Below are 11,161 nucleotides of genomic sequence, written 5' to 3' on the forward strand. Positions count from 1 at the left end.
ACACGAGATACAAATGTTCAGCTTACTGACAGCATGAACTGAGGTGCTATCTATAAAAATCTGTGGTGGTGACTGCCATAAGCTCGGATGGCATCTATCATAAGCTCCACTCTCCAGACGCCGTTGAACAGGCGCATACCCACTGGATCGATTGTCATGCGCTAAAATAAACCGACATCCTATTTCCCAGAGACTTTCATCTCATATCACGGCCCACGTGCGAGGGCTCTCACTATGCTCGAAGCAAACTGGAAAAAAAGAGCACCCTGACCGCCGAAATTCTCCGCCATTTTCCGAATCTTTATCTCCCTCTCGACCTCTCCTTTTTCACTCTGCAACTCCACTCTCACAGTCGTGAACCATGTTGATACCGAGCCAAAGTTGGCAGACCCACGCGGCGGAGAAGCGCGAGAGCCTTCTTGCCAGTATACCTGACGGTTGGAAGCTCTCGCCAGAGGACTTCACAAAAGCGAAAAGCCAACGCGACAACACTGGGGTTGTTCGAGAGCACTTGGAAGCCGCCGAAGCGTTGATATTAGCTAAAGACGCTCCAGATATCGTCAGTCACTTGAAGGATGGGACCTACAGTGCTGTGCAGGTCACCACTTCTTCTTGCAAAGCGGCAGCCATTGCCCACCAAATTGTAAGTCTTCCACATACCTAGGTAGTCATTCGCTCCAGAGAGATAAAAGTACGGGCATGCTAAAGTGCTCTGGCTTTTCGTAGGGCAACTGTCTTATGAAATCCTCTTTGACCAGGCCTTGGAACGTGGCCAAGGCTCTCGACGCCCATTTCAAGGAGACAGGAACGGCCTCTGGACCTCTTCACAATCTTCCAGTCAGTTTGAAGGACCAGTTCCGCGTTAAAGGCGTCTATACAACTATGGGATATGTCGGATGAATAGCCGGCAACCTCGGGATCAAGGACCCCAACCAAGCTCACAAGATGGAGAGTCTAATCACTACAAAACTCCTATCTTTGGGGACAGTGCTGTACTGCAAGGCTAGCCTCCCGCAGACACTCCTCTTCGGCGAGACCAAAAACAACATCATCGGCGAAACATTGAACCCGCATAACCAGAATCTGTCATGTGGTGGTTCCTCCGGAGGCGAAGGTACCCTTCAAGCCTTGGGGGCAGTATTCTGGGAGTAGGCACGGATATTGGTAGCTCGGTTCGCATTACTGCTGCGTTCAATGAAATCTTTCCCCTCAAGCTTACGCCTGAGCGACTTTCGTACCGAGATGTCGCCAATACCAACCCCGGGCCAGAATACATACCGATCGAGTATTGGTTCCTCAGTACGTCCGTTGCAGGGCTTGAGCTTGCCCTTCGTGCTATGCTTTCCACCAAACCTTGGGAGAGGGATCCAGCAGTTGTGCCGATTCCCTTCCGTCAAGATGTCTTCGACGAATATCGGTGCCGGGCTAGAGGTGTGGAACAGCTTCAACGCCGTTAAAACTCGGAATTCTTTGGTACTTACTTGTCTTCCCACGCTCATGGACCATCAGGAAAGACATCTCTGCTTCCTTAATATGCCTATATATAGTCATTGAAGCTATATTAATCCCTTCATGACACCTACTTACTATCTTTCAACACATATTTTCTAACCTTTGAGCCTTACCATGTCTTCATGTCTCTTCACTCTGCTTTGACCCCTATGTTACGCCCCAAGCGTAATACCCCTGTACAGGAACCACTGGGTGGTACCTGTCAGAAAGAAAGGAGTCTTACTAGCAAGGAGTTCATCCTTCTGTTGGCGGTGGCCATGGTCTATTAGCGGTGGCCATGGTCTGTTGGCCGCGGCCAAAAGCAAGCAATACAAGCACACTGAGCAAGGTACAAGGATACCTCAGAAACATATGTAGATAGCTTCACATAAATAGGGGGGAGCGCCGGGCGCTCCCCGTGTCGAGGAATCTGATTCCTCATGCAAGCAATTCAAGTTCATTTGTCTACAATCTACTCTCAGTAGCTCTTTGTTAGAACAACCTGTTGTTGACAGTGAACCCGTGTCTGAGACGCTTGTCACAACCTTCGATCATCCTGTCATATTCACCTTCGGCGTACTGCCTTGCAGTCTGTATCTATTTCTGGTGCAGGTTGTAACACCCTATTTACTATTCTTCATCACGTATTTAATATCTTTTATCACCTATTCACTAACGTACTTTATAAGCGAGTGCACCATATAAGCGAATGCACCACTTTCCACACTGCGCACCATCTCCACCTTCCACTCTCAAAAATTCCACAACCCAATATGTCTTCCACTTCAAAAGAGGCTCGGATACTTTTGGCCCTTGAGGCTATCCAACGCGATAAAATCCTTAGCCTATGAACTGCAGGTGAGATCTACGATATCCACCATACAACGCTTATGCGCCGACGCAACGGGAAACCTGCACGACGCGATATTCCAGCCAACTCACGCAAACTTACGGATTTAGAGGAGCAAACGATCGTACAATATATAACTGAGCTGTGTGCACGCGCATTCCATCCCCGGCTTGCGTATGTGGAAGATATGGGCATCATCACACCCACCATGGTAGTTACTACCTCCGATGGCCGTGGCAGGGCTAAACAGGCCCAGCCTGGCAATCGTGAGTGGGCCACAGTTATCCAAGGGGTGAATGCTCTAGGTTGGGCCATTCCACCATTTGTCATCTTGGCTGGGCAATATCATCTTGCCAACTGGTATCAAGAGTGCAACCTTCCGGCCACCTGGCGTATTGCAACAACCGATAATGGCTGGACTACAAATGCAGTAGGCCTTGATTGGATTAAACACTTCGACTACCATACAGCATCTCGTACGAAGGGTATATACCGGTTATTAATCCTAGACGGCCACGATAGCCACCACTCCGAAGACTTCGAGAACTACTGCCAGCAACACAACATCAAAACACTCTGTATGCCTCCGCATTCCTCGCACTTGGTTCAGCCATTAGATGTTGGTTGTTTTGCGCCGTTGAAGAAGGCGTACAGCTACCAAATCGAGCAGTTGATGCGGATGAACATCACACATATCAGCAAGCTGGAGTTTCTCTGTGGGTTCAGAGCTGCGTTTTTTGCTTCAATGACGGAAGGAAACATCCAGGGTGGGTTTGCCGGAGCCGGCCTTGTACCGTACGACCCAGAGAGGGTGATATCCAAGCTAGATATACGGCTCCGAACCCCAACACCCCCAGCCTCAAGGCCAGGAACAGCACTACCCTGGGTCTCCCAAACACCACACAACGCTCGAGAAGCCACCTCGCAGTCAGAGCTTATTAAAACCCGGATATCCAACCACCAAGGTAGCTCTCCAACGCCTATGCTGGCCGCTGTGGACCTTTTAGCCAAAGGTACGATGGCCGTGATGCACGAGGTGGCTCTTTTACGTAGTGAGGTTTCCGCACTACGCAAGGCCAATGAGGGGCTTATAAGAGACGGAGAGCCAATAAAACACGTGTGCGGCTTGGAGGATCACTTACCGTACAAGAGGCACAGGATCTAGTGGATCAGAAGGCTGTAGGTGAGCAACTGGCTCAGGAAGGACGTCAAAATGGTGGTGGTGCAGGGGGGTCTCGTACGAAGATTCGGTGTTGTGGCGTATGCGGCAAGCCAGGTCATAATGCACGCACGTGCACGGAGGCTGCAGAATCCTATGATTCATCTGTTTCTAACTCAGTTATTGTAGTTTCCTAGTATTGTGGTTGTGTAATTGAGGATAGTTGTGGTAGGGCGGTGGAAAGTGGTGCATTCACTTATATGGTGCACTCGCTTATAAAGTACGTTAACATGGTTTATAAGCGAAAGCGCCACGCAATTGATCCACACGTAACATCTCCCTTCTTCATCCTCCTTCTCTACAACTGAACATGCCTCAAAAAAACGATGAAAGTAGCATAATCTTGGCCCTCGAAGCGATGAAGAATGACCCGAAACTAAGCCTAAGAGCTGCAGCAAAGATCTATTCTGTTGATCATCGGAAGCTGGGTCGCCGCAAGCAGGGTCAGCCATCACGACGCGATATTTCAGCCAACTCGCGGAAGCTGACTACTCTAGAAGAGTCTGTTATTATTCAATCTATTATCGACCTAGATTTGAAAGGATTTCCTCCTCGCTTGTCTGGTGTGGAAGATATGGCCAAACGATTGCTTGCCGAACGCGATGCGGGACGCGTCGGCGCGCTCTGGGCGCACAACTTTGTTAAACGGCAACCAGAACTCACTACGCGTTTTACTCGGAAGTACGACTACCAAAGGGCCCTATGCGAAGATCCAGAGGTTATTGGCGGCTGGTTTACACTTGTACGGAACACAATTGCGAAGTATGGTATTCTGGAGGTGGACATCTACAACTTTGATGAGACGGGGTTTATGATGGGTCTCTAAAACGCCAAACAACCCAACTGAAGCCTCTTCACAATCTAATCTCATCAAGTCTCGGATTGCACAGCATCAGAATAGCTCTCCAACTGAGATTTTAAAAGGCAGTTGACGTCCTTGCGAAAGGAACGTCAGGATAATGCATCAGTTAGCATTATTGAAGGTAGAGAACCAGAGTCTCCGAGCAGCAAATGAAGCACTAAGCAAGCGCCGAAGGGCCAAAAAGCAACGTGTTCGGCAAGGAGGATTACTCTCTGTACAAGATGCACAGGATTTGCAGGGTCAGAGAGATGTTGAGGCGCAGATAATGGAGGAAACGCAGGTAGGTAGTGGTCGGAAGCCGAGGACCGAGACGCGTGCGCGACGTTGTGGCAACTGCGGCGAGCCTGGTCATAATGCGCGCACATGTCAGATAGTTGTAGAAACGTCTGAGGAAGATAATTCCAAGTAATTTTAACTGTTTTGAGCTGTTTTGGTGGAGTTGTTCTTGTATTTGCAGTGTGGGTGCAGGGAGTGTGGCGCTTTCGCTTATATGGCGCTTTCGCATATAAACCACGTTATCGTCTAACGCCTATTTAACTTACTATCTTTACACATGAATGCATGTTTGCAAATTTTCACAGCTATCCACTATCTTTCAACAAGTACCTGCTTTCTTTTTATGCATATTAGTTTTTCCCCAATGGCTATTGACTGTCTTTTTACGCCTGCTCACCATCTTGGTACCTTTGAGCTAATGAAGTGTGACATTAGGACTGATCAGGCCGTCGGCCCACATCCTCCCATTCTCAGGGGTCTTCGCCATGTAGCAGATGCCCTCAAGGCAGCCGGGCAAAAGGTGGTTGATTGGGAGCCGCCGCTTCAGACTACCACTAAGCGGGTTCATGTAAGCCCCCTTCTAGGTTCTCTTCAATGTCGGAATTGCTTGACTGCAGACCGACAACAATCCGGCATGGCAAAGGTCTCCTTCCTCCTAGCAGACGACGGAAACGACATCCACCCCCACCTCGTTCTTTCAGGAGAGCCCCTGATCCCCGACCTCCAAGAACCATTCCAGCTCAAAGCCGCAAATTGACCTCCTCGAGCATCAGAACCTCACTTTTTTCAGGGGTTGGAATATGGGACGGCCTATTGCGATTATTGGAACTCGACAAGCGAGAATAATGGTCAGATCGTGGATGCAGTCATCATTCCAGTGGCCCCGCACGCTGCGGTGATTCCAGACAAATGTTATCATACTGGTGAAAATGGGGTCACATTGCACCGCTGAAAGCTGACTTTCAAACTAACGATAAATAAAAAGCCTACACCGAAGTTATCAATTTGATGAACTACTCTGCGGCTGTCATCCCCGTGACCAATGCAGGCAAGACGATCGACGTCGTCCCAAAGGGTGACAATGCATACAAACCTCTCAATGAAGTCGATCAACAGAAATGGGAGGCCTGCAAGTCCTTCCCTTCTCCACCTAGTTACCTACCTTGGGTGCTAATGCCTGACTCCACAGATGATCCCGAAATCTACGACGGGGCCCGGTTGGCGTACAGATTGTGGCACGGACATTTGAAGAAGAAAATGTCCTTGCCATTGCTGGAATCGTCACTGCTTACTTGAACGTGGCAGTTTGTTGCGAGTATGTTTCCAGTTACTGGGTATAGGGGCAACAAGACTCTTGAACTTTTCAGCCGCGCGAATTTACCAGGAGGGATTCGGCATTCTCGACTTTCAAGGTGGGATTTGGGAGGAGAGGCCTGGCCGAGAGTGAGAAAGGAGAAGTCATGGAGAAGAGAAGATGGCAAATGGACGGAGACTTGATTTCTGCACACAGAGCTCTCCTTGGTTCCAAATTTGCTTCGACGACAGTGTGAATGTCAAACACTTCCACACCATCCTCATCTTTAACCCAATCAACAGCCTAGATACACAAAACCCATCCAACCGAGATGTCTCTGCACCGCTCAATAACTCTCAATCCTATAAACCTCATACGCCGGCTCCTCAAAAGGATGCGCCCTGCCACCTAACGTCAGCACACCATTCAACACCTGTTACATGTACATGTAAGTTGAGTAAAACCTACCTCTTTAAAGCCTCCACCGCCCTCCTAACCACATCCTCCCCCACAACCAACGTCTCAACTCTCGCCTCCTCAATCCTCTCCAACTTTCCAACCGCCCCCGTATGCGGATTAGCCCCTTTCCCGGGTCTAAACTGCCCCGTTCCCATCGCTGTCCAGCAGCACTCGGTGTAGTTCCCCGGTCCGGGGTACCGCCCCGCTCCAACCTTGAACACGGCAGCTTTGCATTGCTCAGTGTGGGAGGTAGGGACGAAAAAGACTAGTTTGAAGCGTTGTGTTGTGGCGAGGCTGCCCATTGTGTTGTGGTGGGAAGAAGAGGTGAAAAATGCGAGATGGGATGGAAGTTGGGTTTGTGCGGGGTTGGGGAGTGGTGATTGATGATAAGGTGGGAGTGATTGAGATGAGGGGGGAGTGAGGGGTTTTATACGCCGGATTGAATATCTCCAAGACATACTGGTGGGTGTCACAGCAAGGGAGTTGTCAACTCTCGTGATCAGTACGACGTGAGCATCGATTGCCGCCTGCGTTCTCTAGCTCATGATGTGCCAATGCGGGACGGTTAACATCATTAGCGAATCGGCAGTCGATCCCTAACCCTAGACCCGCCCTAGCGTTTAGGTGGAAGCGCCGAGGAGGTTGGTAGAGGAGAAGTATCGTCAGGCTGAGCCCGAGGGTTTGGTACCACGCGCTGAGATGAATTAGTGGCGGAGGCTTTGGTGATGAGGTTCCGGGGAGAGATAGAGACATTGTCTTTGGCAAATGCTCCCACAATGTTCATGGAGGTTAATAGTGAATATGCATTTGTGAATTAGTAAGTGGTTTCCGACAAGACTTGGCGCCATCTCGCTGAATGCAACCTCAACCCTTGCAGGTTCACCGCCCCCAACCTCCATTCAAGGATCGCGATCCACGATGGCGACCGTAACTCTTGACAGAAGCGTTCCTGCGTATCCTTTGCCCGACTTGACAGCGCATGCTTGGATCCGAAGGTCATGATACAATCTTCATATTTGACCTCAGGCAGGAGATGCGGATGAGGTTTTGTTCGAGCTTGAGCTCTCAGACGCCGGTCCAGACACGCACTTCGATATGCGACTCATCAACGTGACAACCCTCCAAATCGACGAATACTTCGGCACCGGCATTCCAGAGTACGCAATTCTCTCCCACACATGGGACGCGACAGAGGCAACGTTACAACAATGGAGCAAGCGGACGACGAGACTTCGAAAGTTCAAGGTTCCCGGCTATGCAAAAGTGTACGGAGCATGCAAACTTGCGCGACAAGACGGACTTCGATATCTGTGGATCGACACCGTTTGTATCGACAAATCTAGCTCGGCTGAGTTGTCAGAAGCCATCAATTCCATGTTCGCATGGTACGAAAACGCCAAAGTATGCTATGTCTACCTGTCAGATGTCAAAATACCGTCAAAGGACGACAACATTGACGTGTTGAGTCTGTTCCGGCGTTCTCGATGGTGGACTCGTGGCTGGACCCTTCAAGAGCTTTTGGCGCCAACAAACATTCTTTTTTACACTCGGGAGTGGGTGCAGATGGGAACCAAGTACGCGTTGGCTATGCTTATTCAAGAGATCACGGGTATTGGCGAAGGGTACTTGCGAGGGACACGGCGGATATCTTTGTGTAGTATCGCACAGAGGATGAGCTGGGCCTCCAAGCGAGTTACGACAAGGGAGGAGGATCTCGCGTACTCCTTGCTCGGCATATTCGGAATCAACATGCCCCTGTTGTATGGCGAAGGGAGCCAGAACTCCTTCCGAAGACTTCAGGAGGAGGTCATCAAGACATCGATCGACCAGAGCATATTCGCATTCGAGACTGGCTCATCGGATAACACCCTTCTCGCCCACCACCCAAGAGACTTTGCTGCGCAGGGTAGCGTACGACCTAGCTTCGCACGCAAGCTGACACCCCCTTTTACCCTTTCCAATGCTGGACTTTCCCTGACAGTACCGTTGATTCAAACCATGTCTCCGTATTGGGTCTTGGCGGTCCTGAACTGTGTCGAGTTGCACTGGGACCAGGAGGACGTCAGCGCACGGTCCGTCATTTGTCTTCCACTTCTTGGAAGGGACAAGAAATACATGCGAGCTCGAGCTCCGGTTACTCTGATTAGCCTCGGAGCTGACTTGGCGGGCGGGCCAAAGCCGACTATACGCCCAAAGCTCATCGACAACAACGTTGAACACGTTCGTGTTGGAAGAGAAGATGCCGATACAGACACCGTAACGACAGGCAGCACGTCGAGCATCGAGAGGACTACACCACTTGAAATACAGGATTTGACGACGCGGGAGGATACCGAGATACTCGTCTCGTACTTTTCTCGCATCTACACTCTTTGGGGTAATGAGATGGATGAGGCCATGAAGGGTTTCGCCGTTAGTGAGATGATGCTGGATTCCACGACCGAAACGCCGGAACAAGGATTTATGCTCACCTTCCCCCGGGGGTTAGGGGAGTACCGCTATCGCTATTCCTATCCGCATACAGACCTGTATCCCAATATCAGCTTCTTTATCCCATCGGCAGTCGCTCCTCCGATGCACCACGACCGTAACAGCAACGGCAATAATAGGGAGGGCAGCGCTGATCCAGATGGCCACCACCAGTCCCAACACCCCCGGCATGGAGAAGTTAAGAGAGGTCTACTGGTCTTTGCCCCCCTCCGCGGTGCGAATTACGAATATGTAGGCATCTACCTCGCAGTGGACTCGGCCACCAGGAACTGGGCCTGCCGGATTCTAGACCTCGGCGCCAGCTTCTCTGGAATGAGATCGGATCTACAAGAAATGACGGAGCTCGGTGACGGTCTCATCCTGGGAAAGTCTGAAGAATGGCTCCACTACGATCAGCAGGGTGATGTTATCGTGGCTGCCCGGACGAGATTCAAGACGGTCAAAGGCAAGCCCTGCAAGGAAGCGATCGTGGTGGAGTTGGTGTTTGATGTAGAGGAGTTATTGGAAGAGAGGGATTCGGAGTAGTTGTGGATGACCTGGTGTATGTGGTATGCCCCTGAGATTGTCATGGCTCGCTGTGCGCATCTGCTATATCGCCTTGAGTGCTTGCGAGACGGTTTGAGCAATAGGAGTGGTCGGGGATGGTTTGAGACTCACCTGTGCTATTTTTCCTTCAGCGTCTATTGAAAATCTTGCGAGCCCCTGTGCTCTGCATAGCTAGGCTCCTTTCATGAGAACTGCACAAGAACTTGAAAGTCCTGTTGTCTTCTCAGGCAGAAATCGCACCATCTCAGGCTCTCCCACCACCCCGAACCAACCACACCAGGCTGAATATCAGAGTGTCTAGTTGACACTGTGCTCTAAACACAGCAACAGATCATCACCTTGCTTTCTTGGGGGCCAAAGATGTGCCGAGATTCCGGGTAGCGCTTGTGGGGGGCTGGGGGGTTGCCGCGCTGGAGGCCTAATGAACACGGCCCGACACCCGGAGGATTCTCTCCAACACGAGGAAAGAATACGTGGTGAGATCCCAAAGCAGAAGTGTCGATCTGGACCTTTTTGTGTTGTTTATGTATGTCCTTACTCTTGGACGAGCCGTCTCTTGGCCTCGATAGTGTCTTACACATTGCCCAGTCCGGGTGTTTCCCGCTACCCGGTCTGGGCTGTGTTCCGACTCGGGATTGTATGACCTGAACTGGACCGGAGTCTAGAGGATTCGACGCGCGAAAATATTGTATGGATTTGGCTAGGCCGCGCACGTTTCGAAATATTCCTGTTTATGAGGTGTGATATCAAAAGCTGCCACAATAGAGATTTCAACTATCGGCCCATTGAGCTGTCCACCGTTGACGTCTGAACGGCCGAATGTGCGGGTCGTGTCTGAATGTCAGGGCTCCCTTGAATCCATGAATCCATGATCGCTGGACACCAAGTGGAGATCTCCCGCTCAGTGGGGAATCGAGCTTAATCGGACTGCACCTCGTATCAAACCGGCTCTATCGACGCTCTGCATGCAGGGTTTGACGTTTTGTTCAACTGCGCACGTAGCGGCGTCTGGTTCGGTCTACGATGGGCTCTCGGCGTCGGCCGGGCTTTCTGTCAAGAGCAGTTTACTGGGAATTGAGAAGTTGACACCATCGAACTGTCAACTGGTTAAGCCCAACTGGGGTCCCCGCAGTTGGCTGTTGGCTCTAAAACACATCTTCACTGCCCGTTCACTGCCTTAGCGAGGCCATTGACACCCGGACTGGTTTAAAAGGGACCACCAGTTCACAAATCGGAGGAAAATATCTCTTCCGGCCGTACAGCTAACTCCCGTTGTTCCTGAAAACCCCACCTCTGCGTTGATCGGCTTGGCACGCCTGAGGTGTGGAGCTGCCGCCCCCGCTCTATAGCGTCGCGAGCGCACTGACCAGCCACCTTTTGCTGAATAAAAAAAAAACCTCCAGCTTCACTGCTTGTTCATCACACAGAAGCCTAACAACAAGGAAGAGTCTCGGCGGTTCCTAAACCGCGCATCATGAAAAGTCGAAAACCACGAGTCAGGACTGCCGAATATTGTCAGTCTGCAAGCAGTCGCCGCATTTGGATGACCGCCACCCTCTTTCCATGAGCTCACCGTCCGGCAGCGAACCATACTCAGCGGCGCCTGCGGGCGAGCGCCATCAAAAAGCCACCAGTTTCTGACGCAACTCCGCTTGCATCGGCCCGGTCGAGTCA

At 50.9% G+C, this 11,161-nt stretch overlaps 4 protein-coding genes across 4 annotated transcripts; 3 read left to right on the top strand and 1 right to left on the bottom strand.

Moving 5' to 3' along the window:
* Window positions 1–361: 361 nt before the first annotated feature.
* QC762_0050150 (uncharacterized protein) lies at window positions 362–900 on the top strand (the record flags this gene model as incomplete). The annotated part of the gene is made up of 2 exons (XM_062883484.1): window positions 362–643; window positions 727–900. 2 exons carry the CDS (start codon window positions 362–364, stop codon window positions 898–900), a joined length of 456 nt encoding a protein of 151 aa, XP_062744425.1.
* A 4,162-nt stretch (window positions 901–5,062) lies between these two features.
* Window positions 5,063–5,455, top strand: QC762_0050160 (uncharacterized protein; the record flags this gene model as incomplete). The annotated part of the gene is made up of 2 exons (XM_062883485.1): window positions 5,063–5,266; window positions 5,342–5,455. The coding sequence occupies 2 exons, from the start codon at window positions 5,063–5,065 to the stop codon at window positions 5,453–5,455; spliced, it is 318 nt and encodes a 105-aa protein (XP_062744426.1).
* A 456-nt stretch (window positions 5,456–5,911) lies between these two features.
* QC762_0050170 (uncharacterized protein) lies at window positions 5,912–6,857 on the bottom strand. Its single transcript, XM_062883486.1, has 2 exons — window positions 6,461–6,857; window positions 5,912–6,393 (listed from the first exon to the last, which is right to left on the bottom strand). Exons 1-2 carry the CDS (start codon window positions 6,751–6,753, stop codon window positions 6,339–6,341), a joined length of 348 nt encoding a protein of 115 aa, XP_062744427.1. The 5' UTR covers window positions 6,754–6,857; the 3' UTR covers window positions 5,912–6,338.
* Window positions 6,858–7,546: 689 nt separating this feature from the next.
* On the top strand, window positions 7,547–9,466 carry QC762_0050180 (uncharacterized protein; the record flags this gene model as incomplete). The annotated part of the gene is made up of 2 exons (XM_062883487.1): window positions 7,547–9,119; window positions 9,156–9,466. The coding sequence occupies 2 exons, from the start codon at window positions 7,547–7,549 to the stop codon at window positions 9,464–9,466; spliced, it is 1,884 nt and encodes a 627-aa protein (XP_062744428.1).
* Window positions 9,467–11,161: the final 1,695 nt, after the last annotated feature.

The sequence above is a fragment of the Podospora pseudocomata genome, chromosome 3 (genome assembly GCF_035222375.1).
Source record: "Podospora pseudocomata strain CBS 415.72m chromosome 3, whole genome shotgun sequence".
NCBI classification, from domain to species: domain Eukaryota; kingdom Fungi; phylum Ascomycota; class Sordariomycetes; order Sordariales; family Podosporaceae; genus Podospora; species Podospora pseudocomata.